This window comes from Tamandua tetradactyla, chromosome 12 (assembly GCF_023851605.1).
Source record: "Tamandua tetradactyla isolate mTamTet1 chromosome 12, mTamTet1.pri, whole genome shotgun sequence".
NCBI classification, from domain to species: Eukaryota; Metazoa; Chordata; class Mammalia; order Pilosa; family Myrmecophagidae; genus Tamandua; species Tamandua tetradactyla.
In genome coordinates this window covers 73,698,324-73,722,539 of record NC_135338.1, presented here as the reverse complement: position 1 = coordinate 73,722,539, position 24,216 = coordinate 73,698,324, and the positions used below count along the sequence as shown (strand labels likewise).

At 40.4% G+C, this 24,216-nt stretch overlaps 1 protein-coding gene across 1 annotated transcript in view; it reads left to right on the top strand.

Moving 5' to 3' along the window:
• Positions 1-24,216, top strand: part of LOC143652371 (uncharacterized) — a 73,258-nt gene that overhangs the window by 26,064 nt on the left and 22,978 nt on the right. Inside the window, exons 2-3 of the mRNA XM_077123955.1 lie at positions 22,017-22,103; positions 23,745-23,871. Of these exons, the coding sequence (XP_076980070.1) occupies positions 22,092-22,103; positions 23,745-23,871 (139 nt within the window). The 5' untranslated portion in view covers positions 22,017-22,091. The remainder of the gene's footprint in view (positions 1-22,016; positions 22,104-23,744; positions 23,872-24,216) is intronic.

Below are 24,216 nucleotides of genomic sequence, written 5' to 3'. Positions count from 1 at the left end.
ATGGCTCTCAGTTCACACTCATGAGTAACCCATGCCATCCACAGTGTTCACAGATTGCCACTTACAAGGGAACAGTGTCTGCAGTTCTGAATAGATGAGGGTATCTGGGAGTATTGGGCACTTGTGACACTAAAATTAGGAGGATTGACCACCACACCTGTTTTTGGTCGTGATGATTCATCTATGCTCACAGACAAGACCGAGAAGGAAGACATCTGGGAGGAGGGATACAGGGTTGATACATCCATGCAACTGACCAAGTTCAAGGCTGAAAACTCAGTGATGCCCATTGAGTTCACTGAAACTGTTCTGAATGGAAGGGTTAGGAAATTCCCAAATATGCCCTTGTAAACTCAAGTTTACAGAAAAATGGAGTTTGGTAATTGCTTACTGCAGGGATGGAGGGAAGGACTCTTTGGAAGATAGAAACATCTTTTCACAGTTCCCCAACTGTGGTAACATTATAAAGCCATTGGGTTCGAGAAGAGGCTTGAATCTAGAGTCAACCGCTCCAAGGATAACAGTACCTCCTCATCCTGTAAAGCAGGCTCAGAGCCTCCTTTGGATAAGTCTTGTTCCTAAGACAGCCCAAATGGGTACACTGAATCCTAACAGAACATTTCTCAGCACTTCATTCGCATCAATAATTTCTTTTAGAATTTTAACTTTTTTATTGTATAGTATAACATATATACAAAGCAAAGAAATAAAAAAGCAATAGTTTTCAAAACCTTCTTCAATGAGTGGTTATAGGACAGATCCTAGAGTGTGTCATGGGCTACATACGATCCTCTCAGATTTTTCCTTCTAGCTGCTCAAGAATATAGGAGGCTAAAGGGCTTAAATATTTATCAGCACAATCAACTTTTTTTCCTTCTTTTTCTGTGAAAAACAACATATATACAAAAAAGCTATAAATTTCAAAACACAGCACCGCAATTAGTCGTAGAAGATGTTCTGGTTTGACATGGGTTACAATTTCACAATTTTATGTCTTTACCTCCAAGTACTCCAAAATACTGGAGACTAAAAGAGATATCAATTTAATGATTCAGCATTCATATTCATTTGTTAAATTCTATATTCTATGTATAACTCCACCATCACATTTGATCTTTCCATATCTCTCTTTAGGGTTGTTTAGGCTATGGCAGTTCTAAATTTTTGATATTCGAAGATTCTGTCACTAATATGGGGTAGGGAGATGGAATTATCTGATGTTCTGGAGAGGCTGGGCTATGTTTCAGGACTTCCAACTTTCAGGTTGTAGGTTTCTGGAAAATTACTCTAGTGCGTGGAACCCTTGTGGAATCATATATTGCCCTAGGTGTTCTTTAGGATTGGCTGGAATGGTCCTGGTTGGGGGTTGGCAGGTTATGATAGGCAGCAAGGTCTAACTGAAGCTTGTGTAAGTGCAACCTCCAGAGTAGACTCTCATTTGAACTCTCTTTGGCCCTGATACTTTATTAATTACATTTCTTTCCCCCCTTTTGGTCACGATGTAATTGTTGATCCAATGACGCCAGGTCTGGATTCATCCCTGGGAGTCATCTTCCATGTCATCAGGGAGACCTTCACCCCAGGATGTTTTGTTCCATATAGTGGGAAGAGCTGTGATTTCACTTGCAGAGTTGGGCTTAGAGAGAGGCCATATCTGAGCAACAAAATAGGTCCTCCAGAAGTAAATCTTAGACATGCCTATAGGTAGTCTAAGCTTCTCTGCTACCTATATAAGCTTCACAAAAGTAAGCCACATGATCGAGGGCATGGCCTATTGATTTGGGTATTTCTAAAGTTTGACACAGTGTCGGGATTCCCTGATGGTAAGGTTTAATAGTTCCATAGTCTTTCTCCCCTCCCTCAGAGGACTCTCCCAATACTTTTTGATTATCTACTTAATATAGTCTAGGATGTTTCCAGGCATTATAATAATCTATACAGGATTAAAGGACCTCTTTCTTATTCTGTGCTCCCTCTGTTTCAGTTTTTTCAAATGAGCTATACAGATAGGTTGAATTACATTATGCACTACAGAAAATTTCAGTTCCAGATCAAATAAAACTTTCTTCCATTGGTCTCAGAGTATGTGTGGTTCTAAAATATAGACACTGTCTTCCTTACCCCTATGTTCTGAAATACTTTAACCCCAACCTGTTTGGCTTCATTCTTATCTCTAAATATCAGGTTATATATATAAAATAGCCTCTTAAAATCCAGAAGTAATAATCACCACTCTGGACTTAATGTGTCTGCTCTAAAAGCTTACAATCTAGGCCCCTGTTTTCTTATAAGCATTTTCTAAAGGTGACCATACCATTATTGTTCTTTCGTTTCTGGCTTATTTTGTCTCACCAAATGTCCCACATGTTCATTCACATCATTGCATGCCTCACGGCTTTGTTCCTTTTTGTAGCAGCACAACCTTCATTCATAAGTATACGCCATTGTTCACCAATCTATTTCTCCATCAGTGCATCCTTCAGCTGCCGTCGGAGAGCTCCAGTCGGTCAGGCCGGCTGGCACACCGGGTGGGGTTGGGGAGCGAGCTCGCGGAAATTAACCTGGGTAAGCTGAAGCCGGCGTCTTTCCCCTGCCGGCGGTCGCGAAGAAGTCGTCACTCAGGCCAGATGCGGGTTTTAAGTCTTTATTGTTACACTCCGGGATGGGTCACCCGGGAACCCGAAGAGTGAGACGTCTGGGGTCCGAAGACCCCAGGGCTCTATCGACGATGCGGGGCTGGGCGAGCAACAGGCTTAAATATACTCGGAGGAGGGGTGGAGCTAAGGGTCTACACGTCACACTGAGGCAGCCAATCATGCAAGGTAGTAGGCAGTTGCCAGGCAGAGGGTAGAAATTAGGGGTATGGAACGAGTTAAGCATAACAGGAAGGGTTGCAGGCTTTGAGATGAGCTACGGAAATGGGCGGTCTACAACAAGAGGGGGAAGGGGGAACAGTGAACTGGGTTACCAATATGGGGGCCGGGAGTGAACATAGAGAGGGAGAGAAGGATTAAAAAGTTTTAAGCATGGCTAGGCTCTAGTCCCTGAGAAATATGCCACAATTCCTCTCCTTTTTCTTTTAAAGGCTCACCTGTGTGACAGGTGGTGGGCATTAACCTTTGCTGGGAGGGGTAGGGATGAGATTCCCCTTGCACTTGAGGCTCAGAATTTCAGGGGAAGGGTATGTGCTGAGCCGACCCTTATGCAAATCTCATGTGCCCCAGAAGAGCCAGAGGAGGCCTGTTAGAGTGGCCCTCTTCTGCGGCTACTTTGTGCCGCACCCAGCGGTACCCATCTGGTAGCCTTTCGGCGGCCCCAGATGCACGCTCTCTGGTGACGTGCAGCCCCCGTAGGGGAATGGAGAGAGGCAGGGAGTGGCGCAGGCATAGGCAGGCAAGGCTAGAGCCGCAGTAGCGCAGTGCCGACTGCACAAGATGGCCAGTCTTGAGAGCGACACCAACCTCAGGGTGATCAATCCTGGGGGTGAGCAACACTAGCGAGCCATACCTGAGCCTGCCGACGGTTGTCCGCGTTGGTGAAGGGATTTTGGAGCTCTAGCGCGGCAAGAGCTAAGAGTTTTGTATTTCGTTTGTGACGAGAGATTTTTGAAAAGAGGCACTTAAGTAAGAAAAGGATAACAATTAAAATTAGTAGGAGGACACCGTAGAAGATAAGGCTGGAAGGTTGGAAAAGGGAAGAGAATTTATGGAGGAGGTCCGAAAGGAGAGAGCTAGAGAGTTTAGGTACAGATAAATTTTCTATAGCTAGGATTTGAGTTTGAAGGCTATGAGTATAGTTCCAGAATGAGTTATTATAAGCAGAAAACATCCAATCGCGCAGGGTGAGGCGAGGACGAGAGGTGTTGACAAGTACAGGGGTGACACAGAGACGAGAGAAAGGGTAGCGTCCATCACAAGTGGCGGTGGCTACTTCATACAGGGCTTCAATATTTAAGGCTAGCAGGTCAATTTGCTGCTGTAGGTTAAACAGGGCTTGGTGGGTTAGGGAATTGAGTCTTGCCTGTAAGGACAGGGCCGAGGTGGTGGAACTGGTAAGGTTATTTATGACAGAAGCGGAGGTGGAGGTCTGGGTGAGCGCGACGGCTGCCGTGACAGAAGCTGCAACGGAGGCGATGATGGCCGCCGAGATGGCGGCGGTGATGCCGAAGTCTCGTTTTGCACGTTGGCTAAGCTGAGCAGTGGCGCTGTCCAAGGGTATCTGGGGGGCGACCCACCTGGTCACGTTGATTGGGATCCAAAGGAGTTTAGGTTGAAGCACTATGAAAACTACTGCGAAAGAGGTATTAAGGTATTAACAAAAAGTTGTGGGAATGTGGGGGAATCGGGGGTGAGGAACAGTAATCCGGGGGGATATTGGACTGCGGCCCACACTTCGCTTTCAGGAGGTTTTGCAGAAGTGGCTGTGGAGAAAATTAGAAGTGTTACAGGGAGGAGTCGCCAGGTGGGAATTCCGGAGGGGCATGCTAGGGAGAACATTTTTACTGAAAATAATAAGCAGGTTAGCACCTAGAGGAAGAAAATGAGCAGGTTAAAACATGCGATGATGCACAGGAAAATTATGGCAAGTAGGATTCTTTCAAAGAGGCTCCAATCCTTTGGAGCAACTGTTGCTGGGTAGCGTAGGGACTGGTAAGCCCATCCTCTTTGAGGGCGTTGCGGGGATGGGGTGAGATTAATGGGGAAGAGCGCTGCCTGTGTCGGCGGCAGCAGTCGGACCGGGTCGAGGGCCAAGGCTGCTCCGGACTTGGGAGAGGGCTGCCGCCCGTGGGATTGTGGCAGAGTGGCCCAGGTAAAAAGGATGGCGCCTGCCGCGCTTCCGGGAAGAAGGGGTTGGTGGTGCTGAAGGGAGCAGGGCCGGATGCCAGGGGAGGGGCAGAAGGCAAGGGAGAGGAGTCAGGGAGTTTCGCCTCCGCGTCCTTAGGGAGGGCGGGGCAAAGGTTGCGACTCCCTTCCGGCCCGGGCGGCGAGGAAGAAGGCGGAAGGGTGGAGTTTGGGTTCCCGCCATTAACCTTTCCGCCATATTCCCGTAAGGGTGGGTGTTGTTCGAGTCGCTCACTTAACTGCTCAAGCAAGGACTCGGCATCCGAATCGGACTCGGAGCCTGATGACGAGGCCTCTGCAGCAGCCGCATTTACCTGCTTGGGTCGGCCGTCTGTGGGGGGCAAGGAGCCTTGAAGGTAGGAGCGGATAGCAAAGAGGGTGGGGAGAAGTCCGGGGGGGAAACGCCTGCCCTCGTGTTCCATTTTGTCTATGACCCGGGCAATGAGCTGATCGTAGGTAGCTGGGATCCAAAGTGGACTCGTTAGTAGCCAGGGGTTGAAGGGCAGCAAGAGGTCCCAATAAACCTGAAGCTGCCGGGCAGAAACCTTACATCTATGTGTGTCCAACAAGGCAGCCAGGGCGCGCACTTGAGGGACCTGACTCTTAGAGAGAGACTGACCCATGTTGAAATTTGGAGAGGACTACTCACTGCTTGTAGAGACTAGGACTGCGTTTATTTAAGCAGGAGAGTCTAGGGGGCTTACCTTGGTTCAGAAGAGAGGTCCTAGTGTCTCCGGTGTGCGGCGGGCGAGGAAGGGTCCCTGTTCGGGCGCCAATTGCCGTCGGAGAGCTCCAGTCGGTCAGGCCGGCTGGCACACCGGGTGGGGTTGGGGAGCGAGCTTGCGGAAATTAACCTGGGTAAGCTGAAGCCGGCGTCTTTCCCCTGCCGGCGGTCGCGAAGAAGTCGTCACTCAGGCCAGATGCGGGTTTTAAGTCTTTATTGTTACACTCCGGGATGGGTCACCCGGGAACCCGAAGAGTGAGACGTCTGGGGTCCGAAGACCCCAGGGCTCTATCGACGATGCGGGGCTGGGCGAGCAACAGGCTTAAATATACTCGGAGGAGGGGTGGAGCTAAGGGTCTACACGTCACACTGAGGCAGCCAATCATGCAAGGTAGTAGGCAGTTGCCAGGCAGAGGGTAGAAATTAGGGGTATGGAACGAGTTAAGCATAACAGGAAGGGTTGCAGGCTTTGAGATGAGCTACGGAAATGGGCGGTCTACAACAAGAGGGGGAAGGGGGAACAGTGAACTGGGTTACCAATATGGGGGCCGGGAGTGAACATAGAGAGGGAGAGAAGGATTAAAAGGTTTTAAGCATGGCTAGGCTCCAGTCCCTGAGAAATATGCCACATTCAGCCACCTGCATTCATCAGGCATAATGTAGAAGGCCCAAAGTCAACAGTCCATGAACATTCTCAATTTTAGATAATATCATTGTTTCTGAGGGAAAGAAAACCAATAAACACATCCTTGCCAAATAAGAAATCTAAACCTCCTCTTAATTCTTGTCCCTCACCCCATTATTTATCTCTGCTGTTGCTGTGGTAGTGCTGATGGTTTCCTTTTGAACATAGCTCATAGCATGCAATTACAGTTTTCCCCCTGTACCCTGGACTTAAACACTCTTTATACAAGAATCATGTCTTTGAAGTAATTCTTACGAGAATTAATTCATATTTCTAGTATGAATCAGTGGGACACATAGGTCTATACAACCCGTTTCAAAGTTCATCTTCAGTATGGTACTATTACTTCTAGACCCACCACAGAATCATCTTCACTCCTATCTATTCCCTTACATTGGAGTTCAACCTCATTAGCTAATGGTTCACCCATCTCTAGCTTCTATGTATCGCTAAGTACCCTATATTCTGTGTTATAAGCCTCTGATTATACCTTTATGCTGGTCATAAAAGTGGAATCATATAGTATCTATCCTTTCATGTCTGCCTAATTTCACTCAGCATTATTTCCTCAAGGCTCATCCATCTTGTTATGTGCTTCAGGGCATCATTTTGTCTTACTGCTGCATAATATTCCATTATGTTGATCCACTTGTCAGTTGATGGGCATTTGGTTTGTTTCCATCTTTTGGCAACTGTGAATAATGCTGCTCTGAACATAAATGTGCAAATGCTTGTTTGTGTCATTGCTTTCAGCTGTTCTGAGTATATACCAAGTAGTGCTATTGCTGGGTCATAGGGCAGCTTGATATTTAGTTTCCTAAGGAACCGCCAAACAGTCTTCCATAGTGGCTGCACCATTATACATTCCCATCAGCAGTGGATAAGTGTCCCAGTTTCTCCACATCCTCTCCAATATTTATAGCTTCCTGTTTGTTTAATAGCAGCCATTCTTATAGGTGTGAGGTGGTATCTCATTGTAGTCTTGATCTGCATTTCCCTTATAGTCAATGAAAATGAGCATCTCTTCATGTGCTTATGAGCCATCTGTATTTGTTCTTCAGAAAAATGCCTATTCATATCTTTCGCCCATTTTATAATTGGGTTGTTTGTTCTTTTGCTGTTGAGTTGTATGATTTCTTTGTATATACAGGAAATCAAACCTTTGTCTGATATGTGATTTCCAAATATTTTCTCCCATTGAGTTGGCTGCCTTTTCACCTTTTTGATAAAGTCTTTTGAGATGCAGAAGCATTTGATTTTGAGGAGTTCCCATTTATCTATTTTTCTTTAGTTGCTTATGCTTTGGGTGTAAAGTTTAGGAAGCTACTTCCTGTTACTAGGTCTTGAAGATGTTTCCCTTCATGTTCTTCTAGAAGCTTTATGGTGCTAGTTCTTATATTTAGGTGTTTGATCCATTTTGAGTTAATTTTTTGTAGGGTAAGATAGGGGTCCTCTTTCATTCTCTTGGCTATTGATATCCAGTTCTTCCATGCCCAATTATTGAAAGAGTATTTTGTCCCAGTTTAAAGGATTTGGGGGCCTTGTCAAAAATCAGTTGGCCATAGATTTGGTGGTCTATTTCTGCACTCTTGATTCAATTCCATTGGTCAATGCTTCTATCTTTGTGCCAGTACCATGCTGCTTTGACGACTGTGGCTTTATAATAGGTTTTAAAGTCAGGGAGTGTTAATCCTCCTACTTTGTTCTTCTTTTTTAGGATGCGTTTAGCTGTTTGGGGTCTCTTTCTCTTCCAGATGAATGTTCCATGAGCACTAGAGAAGAATGTATAACCTTGTGCTTTGGGGTGCTGTGACCTATATATGTCTGTTATTCAGGTCTAATTCATTTATCAAGTTATTTAATTTCTCTTTCCTTGTTGACCTTCTATTCTGTTGTTCTATCTATAGTGGAGAGTGGTGTATTGAAGTCTCCTACTATTATTGTTGAAACCTATAGCACTCCTTTCAGTTTTGCCAATGTCGGTCTCATGTCCTTTGGAGCTCCTTGATCGGGAGCATAAACATTTATGATTGTTATATCTTGTTGGTGAATTGACCCTTTAATTAGTATATAGTGTCCTTCTTTGTCTCTTATGATGTCCTTACATTTAAAGTCTGTTTTGTCCTATATTAGTATAGTTCCTCCTGCTTTCTTTTGGTTACAATTTGGGTGGAAAATCTTTTTCCATCCTTTCACTTTCGATCTATTTGTATCCTTGTGTCTAAGATGAATCTCTTGTAAGCAGCATATAGCTGGATTATATTTCTTAATCCATTCTGCCAATCTGTATCTTTTAATTGTTAAGTTTAGTCTGTTAACATTCAAAGTTATTACTTAAAATGCATTCTTGATTCCACCATCTTATCTTTTATTTCATTTGTCAGATCTATATATTCTTTCCCCTTTTCTCTTTGTATTCTTTAAATTATTCTTAGTGGTCCTCTTCAATTCTGTGCCCTTCTCCAAGACCTCCTTCTTCTGTCTTTTTTTTTTTTTTTTTTTTTTTTCAGCTGGCAGTCCTTTTAGTATTTCTTGTAGGGGTGATCTCTTGTTGACAAATTCTTTCAGGACTTCTTTGTCTGTGAAAGCTTTAATCTCACCCTCAATTTTGAAGGACAATTTGGCTAGGTACAGAATTCGTAGCTGGAAGTCTTTCTTTTTCAAGATCTTGAATATATCATACCACTGCCTTCTCACCTCCAGGATGCTAGTTGAGTAGTCCGAATTCAGTCTTATTTGATTTCCATTGTATGTAGTAGATTGTTTTTCTCTTGCCACTTTCAGGATTTTGCACTTCACTTCAACATTTGACAGACTGATTAACATTTTCCTTGGGGAAGGCCTATTTGGATTTTTCTGTTTGGAGTTTGTCGGGCTTCTTTGACTTGTATATTTATGTTCTTTATGAGGATTGAGACTTATTCCCCCATTATATCCTCAACTACTTTTCCTAGCCTTTACTCCTCACTTCTCCTTCTGGGACACCAATGATTCTTATCTTTGTGTGCTTGGTTTTGTCTGTCATTTCCCTAAGTTCCCATTCAATTTTTTCCGCCTTTTTGCCATTTGCTGTTTTGAGTCTTTGAAATCAATTATGCTGCCCTCTATATCACTTATTCTTTCTTCTGTCTCTTCAAATCTGGTGTTTAGTGCCTCTAATATGTTTTTTATTTGGTCAACAGTGTCTTTAATCTTTGTGATGTCAACTATTTTTCTATTTATTCTTTCAAATTCCTCTTTATGCTCTTCTACCGTCTTCTTGATCCCCTTTATGTCATTTGTTATCCCACTTACTTTATTAAGTAGAGTTGTATGGACATCTTTGACTAGTTGTCCCAATGTCTGTGTCTCATCTGGTGTTTTAATTTGGTCATTAGGCAGGACTTTATCTGTCTTCATTGTGATATGTTTAGTGATCTTCTGTCATCTTCGTCGCATGTAAACATCTTGATTGATTTGCTTTGGAAGTTGATTTCTTTCAGTAGTCTAAGGCCTTGTGTTTGTGGGATGGTTGTACAGCAGGCAGCAGGGTACCGTGTGGGGCACTCAGTGCGGTGATTTGTTTGAGGGCAGGTATAGATGCAGGTTGGGGATGTTACACTGATGCTTGTGAACATAGGCACCCAGTAGCCAGGGAGGATGTAGCTGTGCAGGTGCACTGGTCTGGGGGGCGTGACCCTGGTATGTGTTAGTCTAAGGCATGGGGCCGTTTGTGTACATTAGTAGAGCTGTGGCAGCAGGTCGTTGTTATGCCTTTTAGGACTGGGGGCTGATGTGACCCGGCTGCACAGGTCAGCACTTTCTCAGAGCTGGGAACTATGACTGAGGACCGTGCATATGTGTGGTTCTAGGACTGTTGTAAAGTGCGGTTCCCTGGGCTGAATGACGTGATTGGGGTCCGTGCGCATGTGTGGGCCTGGAAGTGCTGTAAACGGATGCGCAGAGCTCAGGTGGGGTGGAGCGAGGCTGTGCAACACTGTGGGTGTGGGGGCAGGGGCAGCCTAGGTATTGGGCATTAGTGCTCGCTGCCTTCATGCATTGGCAACAGCCTGCAGGGAACAGGGAGGGGAGGTAGTGCTCAGGAGTGGTGCAGTAGAGGTGTATTGAGCTGCACTTGGGGTGGGGACAGGTGTGTGCACTGGGGCCTGGTTGGATGGGGGCACCTGGAGGGGGGGAATAGGAGCGGGTGATGGGTTTCGGGTGCGTGGGGTGGGAGATGAGTCGCTGGGTCATGGGGCTGTGCTGGTGAGTGTAGTCCGTCCAAGGAATGCAGCCTGACTTACTTCCTAGTTCCACGTTCCTGTCTGTGCCCTCCTGCAGGCTCCATGGCTCCATGCCTCCATGCCAGGCTCCAGCTTTCTGCCCATCAATTCCTCATTCTCTGCAAGCAGGACTGCCCCGTATGGTGCAGAAGGCTCTCCCAGGTCAGCCACATTCCCGAATCGCCACCTCCGTCGCCCTCCTGTCTGTTCTCTAACTTTTCTGTGGAGCAGGGCTAATCTCGAGCTACTCTATTTAGCCATCTTCCCAGAAGTGCCTCTCATCAGTAATTTTTAACACAAGATTATCAAATGGATCCTCTTCACACTCAAAATCAGCAAGATTGAAATCTGCTTTAGTGTGGGGTAGATTGAAAACTTTCTCTTTCATAGCACTGTTGCTGACCCAGGTTGCTTTTGTGCTGAAGGCTGGCAAGGATGGGACTGATGGGAAGTGACACTGTGGATTTATACAGTGTTGTAGTATCTCATTTTGCTATTGCCCTCTGGGCCACTTTTAGAATTCACTTTAGCTTCTGCTTCCTCTGCCTTGTATTCATCCTCCTGCTGTGCTTCTTGGATTTTCTTGATGTCTTTAGCTCATTCATTGGTTTTCTTTTCCAAGAACTCATGCCATATTTCTCTGACAACCTCTAAACAATCTGGCAAGATGAAAGCAATAGGTAGACCAACCTTAGCTGGTATTTTGAATTTGTCTGTCTTACATGGAACATCATCAAGGTAACTTTTGCTTTTTGGGATATTGAAGTAGACAGAGGGGAATACCTGAAAGCCCTAAACTATAGTTAAGCTGTCTGGATATCTGAAAGGATTGTAAAAGCCCTTATCTCTTGTCTGGTGCCTTTGTGACTGTAAGAGCTGTTATCCCTTTATCTGGTCATTTTCTTAGTAGGTCCTAATGGTAAAGAAAGCAGTCATTAACTAGCCTTAGTCCCTTATATTTGTAAATCATCTGCTAAACTCTGCAGTTGAAAGATAGATAGCTCTGCCTCCTTTCCTTTCAATTTATGTTAACAATGTTTAACAATGTTTCCTTTTCTGTTTTGAACTTCTGCCTTGAATTTCCTATCTGAAATGATTTCATCTCCCCTTGCTAGAACCCTTAAAACCCTGGAATCCCCTTGGTACAGGGAGACAGATTTTGGGCCATTAGGCTGTCAGTTCTCCTACTACACTGGTGTAGTAATAAACTCCTTCTGTCTTTGAAACCTCCAGTGTCTCAAAAATTGGTAATTGAGTGCATAGGGCAGAAGAATCCACAGCCTTTGTCTGGTAACAGAGGCTATTGTAGTTCTGTGGAGTCCATAGTGAAATTATGAAATAGAGAAACAAGTTGGATAGACTTAGTACTGTAGTGGCAAAGCATATAATCAGCAGGGTTTTTAAGTGGCAGAATACTAAAAGACTGGGAATTTCCTATAGTAAAGAAGAGTATTGAGATAATTTAAATTTAAGATCCCGACTGAAGAGGAAGATCAACATTCAAATGAGAACGCAACAAAGAAAAAACACAAAGAGTTCTGTGCAAAGGAAGGAGTCAAAGAGGCACCAGGAAGAATCCCACTCAATGGAAGAAGGGATGAAACCCCCACTCAAATGAGCCAAGGAGATTTTTGTTCAGGAAGCTTCTCACTCAAACCAAAAGAACTAGCTCAAGGCAAAAGAGTCAGGGAGTGAATATCCACTAAAGTATGTCTTAATATACAAAAATACTACTCTCAAAGAATCAAAGTCAAATCCATCACCAGAAAACTGTCTGGGGCACCTGGTCAAGAGTCAGAAATCAGGCCCCAGACAGCCATGTGAGCAGAGGACAATAGGCCTGCCATGCAGTTGGGTCAGGCTAGTTGAAGAGTCTTAGGTCCAGTAGATATTCTGATCTTTAATGACCCATGTCATCTATAACTGCCAAAGATAAAACTGCAACAGACAATATTAAACAAGGATGTTGGCAAGGATGACTTTATTCAAGGATGGCTTTAGCAAGCAGGAGAGTAGAACTCAACTGCGTTTAAACAAAGAACAGCCAGGATTTCAAGGGCTGAGATTAGGTTGGAGGAAAACTTCAGGAGGGGAGTTAAGGGGGAGGGTGATTGCAGAGGTTTCATTTAGGATGGTTTGCCTCCACAGAGATAGGTGGGGGATTTACTGAGGCTGTGATTGGGATCACTTGATAATGGGTGTTTGCATTTGTGGTGATTAGGCCACCTGAAAGTGGTAAGGTGTGGGAGACAGAAGAGTAACAAGGAAATACCTATTAAGGGCTTCTCAGGTGCCTGGGTAGCCTAAAGCTGCGTGAGAGAGAAGAGGGGGAGGTCAGGGGCAAGTTTGATAATATAAAATAGGGTTTGAAGTTGTCTTTTTTTTTTCTTTTCATTTCTGTAACCTGAGTTCTTTTCTCAGCAGTCCCACAGCTTTAAGATTGCTTTCCAGGTAGGATGGGGGAAAGTTATGGATAGAGGTACGCAGGGAATAAGGCTGGCAAATGGTCAAGAGAAAGAACAGTCTTTGTCAGAAAGAGGCTCTAGCCCCAAAGGGTGGTGGTAATATCCTTGATAAACACTTGGTTTTCAGCATCTCCTTTTACTTGAATTCTGGTAAGAGCTTAAGAAAATTTTAACAAAGAGGGACAACAGACCTCCATTATTTTATAAATGAAGTTTTATTCAGAAGATAATTTTTAAAGATGATTGGAGGAGTTTGGGAGCAAGACATCTGAAAGCAGGATAGGTTATTATGAATGTGAATTTTCTCCAGATTTGTACTTCATTGATAGTGATCAAAGGGAAGCTTGTCTCATTTTAGCATGCAGGTAACAATTTTCTGCAGTTAGATTGGTGGAAGAGACAATCAATCAATCAATATAAGTATAGAGACCCTTTAGGTAAAGGATCTGAAATAATAGTTTGGGTATAATTAAGAAAACAGGACAGAGAAGGGAAAGGCTAACAGTTTGGTTCCATGATAGGGTGTCTGAGAAATAGATATTTAAATTGAGTGAAAAAATATGATTGTGGGGCGGGAAAGTGTTTGAGGGGATTGTAGTAGAAATTAAAGATGATGACAGTGCTCAGAATAGATATAATAACAATATCTGATTGTGTTTGGGTGGTTCTGAGTAGGGATTTCAAAGGTCAATTCAGGGATGCCTGGTGGTACCGTTAACTAATATTGGAAAAATCAGGAGGAATAATTTAGTTATTTTGGTTGGAGGTTATGTCTTGATATATATTTCATTTCAGCCTCCTATAATCAGGCAAATTGAGGTGATAGCTAAGAATTTATAGAAAGCAATCTTTATAGAAATAGCAATGGAAGAAATTGAAGCAATTGAATGAATGTGTGAAGTTGCAAGGAAATTATATAGAAATGTGAGAGCAGAGCTGATAGGAGTGAATCTTTTTTTAAATTTTATTTTGAAATCATTTCAAACATATAGAATAGTTGTAAAAACATTCAAATACCATTCAGAAAAATCCAACATAAAATCACCCCCAAGTGTCCAGCTCCATCAATTTTAACATTTTGCCATATCATTCTGTCCATTATCCATTTATTTACCTATCATTTATATCTATTTTCTGAACATTTGAGAGCAAGTTGCACACATCATACTTATTGAACACATAGTACTTCCATATAGGTTTCATATAAACAATGATATTGACTGTTCTAGTTAGCAAGCTGCCAAAATGTGATATACCGGAAATGGAATGGCTTTTAAAAGGGAGAATTATTAAGTTGCACGTTTGTAGTTCTAAGGCTGTAAAATTGTCCAAATTAAAGCAAGTCTATAGAAGTGTTCAAATTAAGGCACCAACAAGAGGTTACCTTTCCTCAAGAAAGGCCAATTTGACTCTCAACTGAAAAGGCACATGGCAAACATGGCGAAGTCTGCTAGCTTTCTCTCCAGGCTGCTTGTTTCGTGCAGCTCTCCCAGGGGCATTTTCCTTCTTCATCTCCAAAGGCTGCGTAGGCTCTTTCGTGGCTCTAAAAAGGGATTCTTTCTAAAATGCTTCCACTTTTAAATGATTCCAGTAGAGTAATCAAGACCCACCTTGACCGGGTAGAGTCAGATCTCTGTGGAGATAATCTAATGAACTTTCCAAACAACAATGCTGAAACGGGTTTAAAAGAAATGTTGTTCCCACAAGTTTGGATCAGGATTAAAACGCGGCTTTTCTAGGATACATAAATCCTTTCATACTGGCACATTCAGTAATTATAATCACCTTAAGTGCAGTTATGTAGTTTGTTCTAGTTTGCTAGCTGCTAGAATGCAACACATCAGAGATGGATTGAGATTTAATAAAAGGAGATTTATTTCATTAGTTCTTCAGAGGAAAGGCAGCTAACTTTCAACTGAGGTTCTTTCTCACGTGGAAAGGTACAGAGTGATCTCTGCTGGCCTTCTCTCCAGGCCTCTGGGCTCCAACAACTTTCCCCGGGGTGATTTCTTTCTGCACCTCCAAAGACCTGGGCTGAATTGAGAGTGCTGAGATGAGGTATGCTAAGCTGCTTGAACTTTGCTAGGTTGCGCTTTCTTATTTAAGCACCAGCCAATTAAGTCAAACATCATTCATTGCAGCAGGCACGCCTCCTAGCCTACTGCAGATGTAAGCAGCAGCAGATGAGGTTCACATACCATTGGCTCATGTCCACAGCAACAGAACTAGGTGCCTTCACCTGGCTAAGTTGACAACTGAATCTAACTACCACATAGTTCAAGAACTTTAACATAGATAGAAAGCTTATATTACGTATTTCATTTTTTTCTTCTTTCCCAATAATATCCTTTTGGGCCTTTTCTCCTCCATGCTTAGTTTTCATCCGGTACTACGTATTGCATTTAATTGTCATTATCTCTTCGTTTTTTTTTTTCCCTTTTTAAATTGTGAAAACAGGCATACAACATATGTCTTCTCATCCTAACCACTCCCAAGCATTTCACTCAATGGAATTAATCATATTCAAATTGCAATATTCTTACCACCATCCATTGCTTCACCCCAAATATAAATCCTATACTCATTTTGCACTAATTCCCCCTTGCTCCTGCCTCCCCACTCCTGGTAACCTGTACTCTACTTTCTTTCTCTATGAGTTTGCATACTCTCTGATATTTTCTTTGAGGTTACCTTGGGACTTAAATTTGACATCCTAAATCTATAACAGTCTTATTTGCATTGATACTAACTTAACAATTACAAAATATGCATACCTATGATCCTGTTCCTCTCTGTCCCTCTACCTTTATGAAGTTCTTGTCACAAGTTATATATTTATACACTGAGTCTAAAATCATTGATTTATGATTTCATTTTATGCATCTGCCTTTAAATCCTATAGGAAGTAAATATTGGAGTTATGAATCACAAATGCGATAGTGCTGGTATATATATTACCCATGTCATTTGCTTTACTGGAGATCTTTATGTCTTCATGTGGTTTTAATCAATTGTATAGTGTCCTTTCCTGAAGAAATCCTCTAGCATTTCTTATAGGGCTGGTCTATTGGTGATGAAGTTACTCAGCTTTTGTTTATCTGGGAATGTCTAAATCCCCCCCTCATTTTTTAATGAAAACTTTGCCAGATATTAAATTCTTGGCTGGCAATTTTGGGGTTTCAGGACTTTAAATATCTCTTCCCACTGCCTTTTTTCCTGTCTAGTTTCTGATGAGAAATCAGCACTTAATCTTATTCAGGCTCCTTTGTATGTGTCATGTTGCTTTTTTCTTATAGTTTTCAGAAGTCTCTTTCTCTTTGGCAATTTACAGTTTGATTATAACATGACACAATGTAAGTTTATTTTGGTTTATTCTTTCTAGAGTTCATTGAGCATCTTAGATGTATATATTCATGTCTTTCATTAAATTTGGGAAATTTTCTGCCATTATTTCTTTGAATATTCTCTCTACCCCTTTCTCTCTTCTCCAGCTGAGAATCCCATAATGCACATATTAATATGCTTTATGATGTCTCACAGTTTACTTGGGCTCTGTTCACTTTTCTTCATTCTTATCTCTTTCTGCTCCTCAGATTGGATGATTTAAGTTGTTTCATCTTCAAGTTCACTGATTTCTTCTGCCAGCTCCAATCTTCTTTTTTAATCCTTCCTGAGCATTTTAATTTCTGTTACTGTGGTCTTCAGCTCTATTTGTTTCCTGTACATAATTTTCATCTCTCTATTGGTAATCTCATTGTGTTCATCTATCATTTTCTTGATTTCCTTTACTTGTTTGTCCATATTTTACTTCAGTTCTTTGAGTACACTTAGGACCATATTTAAAGTCTTTTTCTGGAATATCCTAGGTTTGATCCTCCTTGTTGACAGTTTCTAATAGTTTAACCTTCTCCTTTGCCTGGGCCATCACTTCTTTCTATGTTTGGTAATCTTTTATGGAAACCTGGACATTTTGATATTTTAGTGTGTTTTCACTGGAATTTAGACTCTGAGGTATGTGAGGACAAAAAAAGACAAAGAACAGGGAAAAAAAGTAACATCTCCAGTGTTTGCAGATTGACCTGTGTGACTGTTCTGTTTAGTTTATCCATGAAATGACTTTGGCAGCAGCATAGAGGGGCCTCCCTGATCTTTCTGCACAAGCTTTTTTTTTTTTTTTTTTTTTTTTTAACATGCACAGGCACCGGGAATCAAACCCAGGTCTCTGACATGGCAGGCAAGAATTCTGCCACTGAACCACTGTCGCATTGCCCTGCACAAGTCTTTTGTCTTGGGCATGCACATGCAGCCCTAGGAATTCCGACCTTCACATAAATGCATGTCCCATCATCCCTAGGAAATATTTTCTTCATTATCCGGAGCATTGTGCTATCTGTCCTACAGCCATCAACCCCTTGTTCCAGGCAGCGTTCCCTAGGAGATCTATGTGAATTATCTTCTGCATGACGGAGAGCAAGTCTCTCAGGCCACTAACACAGAGATTAGGCTACACATAAATACTTCCATGGTGTGCACAAGGGTCTCCCTGCTCTATCCAGAACCAAGAGCTGGAATCTGTACTGGGAGTGTGGGCTGGTTTCAGGCTCAGCCAGTGAGTGGTCAGCCAGGGTGCCACAGGATCCTATTGCTTTTAAATAGCCCTTTTCTTTTTTTTTTTAATTAGAGAAGTTGCAGGTTTACGGAACACTTATACATTAGATACAGGATTTCCACACACTGCCCACCACCAATGTCTTGCATTGGTGTGAAACATTTGTTACAATTGGTAGTAGCACTTTTTTATAATTATAGTGTTTTTTTAATTGTAGTTGCCTTTGTTACAACTGATGAAATACTATTAAAATAGTACAACTAAGTATCTGTAGTTTAGATTAGGTGTTATAATTATTGCTTTATAGACTTTTGTGTATTTTAAAGAAGACGTGAAAAATATAACTAAAGAGTTTATGTTTTTTAACCCATATATCTATCATTTCTGGTACTCTTCATTTCTCCCTAAGGATTTGTCCATACACTGGGTAAAGGGATTGCCAGTCACAGGGTTTTCCCAATCACATGGTCACACCTTAAAAGCTTTATACTTATTCAGTCATCTTCAAGAATCAAGGCTATTGGATTACAGTTAAACAGTTTTAGGTATTTCTCTCTAGCTACTCCAATATACCAAAAACTCAAAAGAGATATGTTTATATCACATATAAATAAGCTCCGGAATGACCTCTCTACTCTATTTGAAATCTCTTAGCCAGTGAAACTTTATTTTGTTTCGTTTATCTTCCTCCTTTTGGTCTCACTCCCACTATGCTAAGGCCAGCTTATTCTTGGGAAACGAACATGTTACATTAGAGTGGTACATTTGCTACAAATAATGATAGCATTGTTTTATACTTACGCTATTTTTATAGTAGTTACATGTATTACAATTAGTGAATGTTTATTAAAAGGTACTATTAACCTTTGTCCATAGTTTATATTAGGTGTAGTTTTTGTTATATACCACCCTATTATAAATACTTTGTATTAGTGTCATAAATTTGTTATAATTCATGAAAGAACATTTCTATACTTGTACTGTGAACTACTGTCCATCCTCTATAATATGTGTTATACAGTCCTAGGACTATTAATTTAACATTAATTAAATAAATTAATGTTTTAATTTTTACTTATTTAACATGTATGACCTAAAGTTTGCCTTTTAACCACATTCACCTGTAATACTCAACTGCTGTTAATTACTCTCACAATATGTCTTCAAGGTTCATTCATATTGTCACATGCTTTTTATGGATGAATAATGTTCCATTGTATATATATACCACATTTTGTTTATCTATTCATCTACTGATGGACACTTGTGTTGCTTCCATCTTTTAGCAGTTATGAATAATGCTGCTATGAAAAATGTACAAATATTTGTTTGAATTCCTACTTTCAATTCTTCTGAATATTTACGTATGGTAATTTTATACGCAGCTCTCTTAGGAACTGCCAAACAGTCTTCCACAGTGCACCATTTTACAATTCCACCAGCAATAAATGAATGTCCCTATTTCTCCACATCCTGTTCAACACATGTAATGTTTTTTAAACGTATTTTTGTTGAGATATCGTGACACACATACAGTCCATCCAAAGTATCCATCCAGTGGCTCACAATATCATCATTTAGTGTGTATTCATCAGCATGATCAGTTTTAGAACATTTATTTGTATCACTGCAGAAAAAGAAATAAAAATATTAAAAAAAAAACTCATACCCTTACCCCTTGCTCTCCTTGATCACTAGTATTTCAGTCTACCCAATTGTAATGTTTTTTAATAGTAGCCATTCTTGTGCATGTAAAATGATATATTGTTGTGGTTTTGATTTGCATTTCTGTAATAGCCAGTGATGAGGAATATCTTCTTATGTGCTCTTTAGCCATTTGGATATCATTTTTGGAGAAATATCTAAGTCTTTTTCCCATTTTAATATTTGGTTGTTTGTCTTTTTTATAGTTGAGTTGTAGGATTTCTTTATATATTCTAGATATTAAACCCTTATCAGATATGTGGCTTCTATTTTCTCCCATTCGGTAGGTTATATTTTCACTTTCATGACAAAGTCCTTTGGAAGAGTTTGAGCTGCGGTATTATTAAGTCTTTTGAAATGATTGGTAGAATTCATCTTTGAAGCTGTCTGGTGCTAGGTTTTCTTCATGGTAAATTTCTTTAAATTAATTTTATTGAGATAAATTCACAGACCATAGAAATCATCTGAAGTGTGAATATATCTCAATAATATTGCATTTCATCACATAGTTTTGCATACATCAACATGATCAAATTTAGAACATTTAGAACATTTTCATTACTCCAGAAAAGAAGTAAAAATGAGAGAAAATCATAATCCTCCCATACTCCTTTTCCCTCTGTCATGGCTAGGTTCATGTGACAACTTGGCCAAGCGGTGGTACCTGTTTGTCTGGTTGGGCAAGTGCTGGCCCTTCTGTTGCGATGAGAACATTCCGTAGAATTAAATCATGATCGTGCCAGCTACATCCACAGCTGATAACATTTGTAATGAAATCAGCTGTGGATGTAGCTGTGTGAATATATATATATATAGCTTCAGTAGCACAGATATTCTCTGATGCTTCATTTCTTCACACATCTCCAAGTTAACTATCTCCTTTCTTTTCCTTTCAACCTGCAGAACTCACTTAAATAATTCTTGTAAGGTAGGCCTTTGCTGACAAACTCAGTTTATATTTGTTTGTCAATATTTTAAACTTTTTTCTTACTTTTGGAGTACCATATTACTGCATAAAGAATTTTTGGTGGCAGTATTTCTCTTTCAGTATGTGAAATATACCACACCACTGCCTTCTTGGCTCTGTGGTTAATGATGAGATTTGAGATGTAGTCTTAATGAGAAAGTCTTGTTTGTACAAATTGATTTTCTGTTGCTTTCAGAATTCTCTTTTTCTTTGGCATTATTCATTCTGTTTAGTCTGTTTTTTAGAGTTGGTCTTTCAGGGCTTACTCTGTTTAGAATATATTGTGCTACTTGGACATGCATATTTATGTCTTTCATAAGAGTTGGAAAATTATCAGCCATTATTTCCTCAAATGTTCTTTCTGCGTTTTTTTCCTTCTCTTCTTCTTTGATATGTTTGTTCGTGCACTTTGTTCTGTCACTCAAATCCCTGAAACACTGCTCAATTTTATCTGTTCTTTTCTCTTTCTGTTCAGCTGACTGTTTAATTTCGATTGCCCTCTCTTAGTTTATTAACTCTTCTGGCTTTTCAAATCTGCTGTTTTATCCCCCAGTGTATTTTTATTCTTTACTATTGTGCCTTATCCTCATAATTTCGATTATGTTTCTTTTGGTAATTTCACATTCTTCTTTATGCTCACTCCTTGTCTTCTTAAATAAATTTATCTATTTCTGCATATTTTCCTTCATCTCTTGAATTGATTTAGATTTCTTTGAAATCTTTATTATTTTTATTCTTTTGCTTTTACTTTTTATAGGACTTCATGAATAAAGGAATGAGTAAATCCTATTTCTTTTTGATATATTATCATTTACCCATGAAATACATTTAATTATTAGCATTTTAGGAGAGAATTCCAGGTTATAAATACTTTCACATATATAAATTATGAAATGCAATGATATTGCAGCTGAGTATGTTTAATATTGGGCAGATTTGCGACTATTAAAATATCAGATGAAGCAACTATATTTCCTTCCAAATCACTTAATACTATATATTGAAAGATTCCTTTTCTTATGGGTATTTTGAAACATGAAAGTGACATATGACCCATATGTACTTTTTGGTACAGTGCATTTTCAGGATTCAGATTTGCACTATCCAATCCCTTATGCATCCAAGAATTATAAGTCTCTGAAAGTGATATAAGATCAACTACATGTTAAAATAGTTTAAGTTGCTTGGTTGAGATCCAAGTCCATGGTGAACAGATCTAGAACTCAGGGTTGAGTGAGAGTTATCACTAGAAATTTAATATAGAGGAGCCAAGGTGACTAAGGGCAAATGTATCCAGAGGGTCAGGGAAGAGTGGGAATGGAATGGGACTCTAGAGGGCCGGGATGGATGCTGTAGAACAACTGTTAGTACAAAAATCAAGAAAAATGAAGTCTGAGAAACTTTTGAGTGATATCCCTGGAGATGGAGACCAAAATCAACAAGTAACATGAATCGGGGATTTCTCTTCTTTGAAATCATGGAGGTAATTGTAACACTGAACATAATGGGCTAATTAATATACATAGCACAATGGTTTTCATGTTCTTATCTGTAAAATGAAGGTATTCAAGTCTTTTGAGTAGCCAGTGCCTTAATTTTGACTCTGGGAATGGAGAGTTATTTCCCTAATGCTCTTGAAGCAAATTGCAATTTCCTATTGGTAGGGCTGGGGTCAGGTGAAGGTTTGGGGCTTCATGGCAGCTAGATCTGGGAAATTTAGACAAGATTGGAATCTCATGACCTCTTTCTCCATCCTCAGCTTTGCCTGCTTAGGGCTTTACACATCTGTGAGTGAAATCCCAGGGAAAGACAGTCAGTGGCTGAGCTATTGAGAATGCAAACACAGGTGAGTAGGGAACTGCTGTTTGGTGAAATGACAGTTTGTTTTCACCAGATAATTTCTCCTGTTGACATGGGTGTTCTAAGTGCAGTCTAGAGGTTGTCAAAAATCTAAACTCCCGTTTCCCCAGTAATTTGCATTAACTACGTGAGTCAGAGATTGATCAAGAAATGTCTTTCTCAGTTATTTACAGTATTGTGCTCCACCCTCCTTAAAGTCTATTTCTTCACAAGAAGAAATATGAACATTTTTATCACTTCTCTTTAGAAAAGTAATTCACTTATTAGCCATATTATTGGCTGCAATAGGCTTAGAATTGTGGTGAACACAGGTGATAGAGATGAGTAAGAGCAAATGTTTAAGGTCCAGAAGGGACAATGAGGCTTCATCAGGTAAGCTTAGTCAATTCATGGTTACAGATTGTGGAGTAAGGGCTGAGCAGTTTTGAGGAGAGTACCAGAGGTTAGATAACAGGATATAATGAGGAGTCATGTATCTATGTTCCCCAAATTTAAGCTTCTTAAGGTTTTGACAGAATATATCTGAGTATTCTGAAACTTCAAAAAAAGATAGCTAAAATTCTAGTTTTCTCTAATTAATCTTCACATTTAATAATAGGAAGAAGTGGATAAAGAAATATTGTTCCACTAATTTTCACCATTCATTGAAGAGAAGAATATCGTAGAAATATGATAGAAAGAATAGAAGTAGGGTCCCATGGAGATTTTTTAAGAACTGGGGAGATCAGAACCAATAACAGGGTTTCTTTTACCCTGAGCAGAAAAACGAGATGAAACAAGATGAAAATATGAGAGACAATAATAACTGGTATTTGGAAATCCCAGAAAAATTTGAATATTGAAATCTCATGCCACAGAAAGTCTCATAAAAGAACCTTCCTTAAGTATAATCAGTCTCACAGGCTCTAGCTTGTGCTGCTGAATCATCTGTCCTAATACTATTCAATGAAAACCTAAGTTTTACAGAGGTGAGGGAGGCTGCATCTATTGATCTTGAGTTCTGTATACAACCTGTTTATTTCTGCACAATACTGGACCTTGCATCAAGGTCTTCTGCCATCTTAATGAATAATGGGCCCATGACTTGCATTTAATATGTGTTTACTAGTTCTTCATGTTACCTCATTGGGCCTTTCAACATTTGTTAGCAGGTTGTTCAACCAGTTCACAAATGAAGAATCTGATGTTCATCTAGGAATAATATACCCATAGTCATGGTTAAAATGAGGCAGATCATGGCTGTTGGTTACTTTGTGATGACTCTGTAGAGATCCTTGAAATTGAAGGGGAAGAGGGTTTCATTAATGAGTTTTTACATGCAAATTTTATAATCATCAGTCTGTCAGTTATAATTACCAGTTAATTGGAAAGCCCCAAATTGTACCATACCACCTGCCATGTGATACTACTTTATAAAATAGTTTTGTATATTCAGAGTGTGAATGAGTCTGAGTTTACCTGAGAAGCAGAAGGTAGCTCAGATTGGAGAATGATCTCACTGGAACCCCAAACCAACTGAGCCTTTCTATATGCACAACCATTTCTCCCTCAGAGCTGTCATCTAGACCATTCTACTCTGGACCTTGGTAGGGTTGCCCTGTCAAACTGAATGTCCATTATGTTTTAGGAATCAGTGACCTTCAAAGATGTAGCTATTGATTTCACCCAGGATGAATGGGCCCTGCTGGACGCATCCCAGAGAAACTTGTTTCAAGATATTATGCTAGAAAATATTAGTCATCTTGTCTCTGTGGGTGAGTCTCCCAATATTTGCTTATTTTTTCATTCATTCATTTATTGAATAATTATCTAGAACAGCTTCCCCATATCTGACACTCATCTCTGACCTGATTTTTTGGTAGCTTCTAAAACTCTATGAAAGAAGTTTGTTTCTTTACCTTTTACCTACATATCATTTGTCACCCCGTTAGAATGCAGTAGTCATGACCACAGTTTCATGTGTTATGATCTACTCAATATCCACTTTTTTTGATACATAAAGAAGTAGATTAAATATTTTACAAATGATTATTCTTCTTTATTTGTTAGGCTGCAAATGGAGACCACAGGAATAAAAGTAACAGGCATTTTTTTTCCAT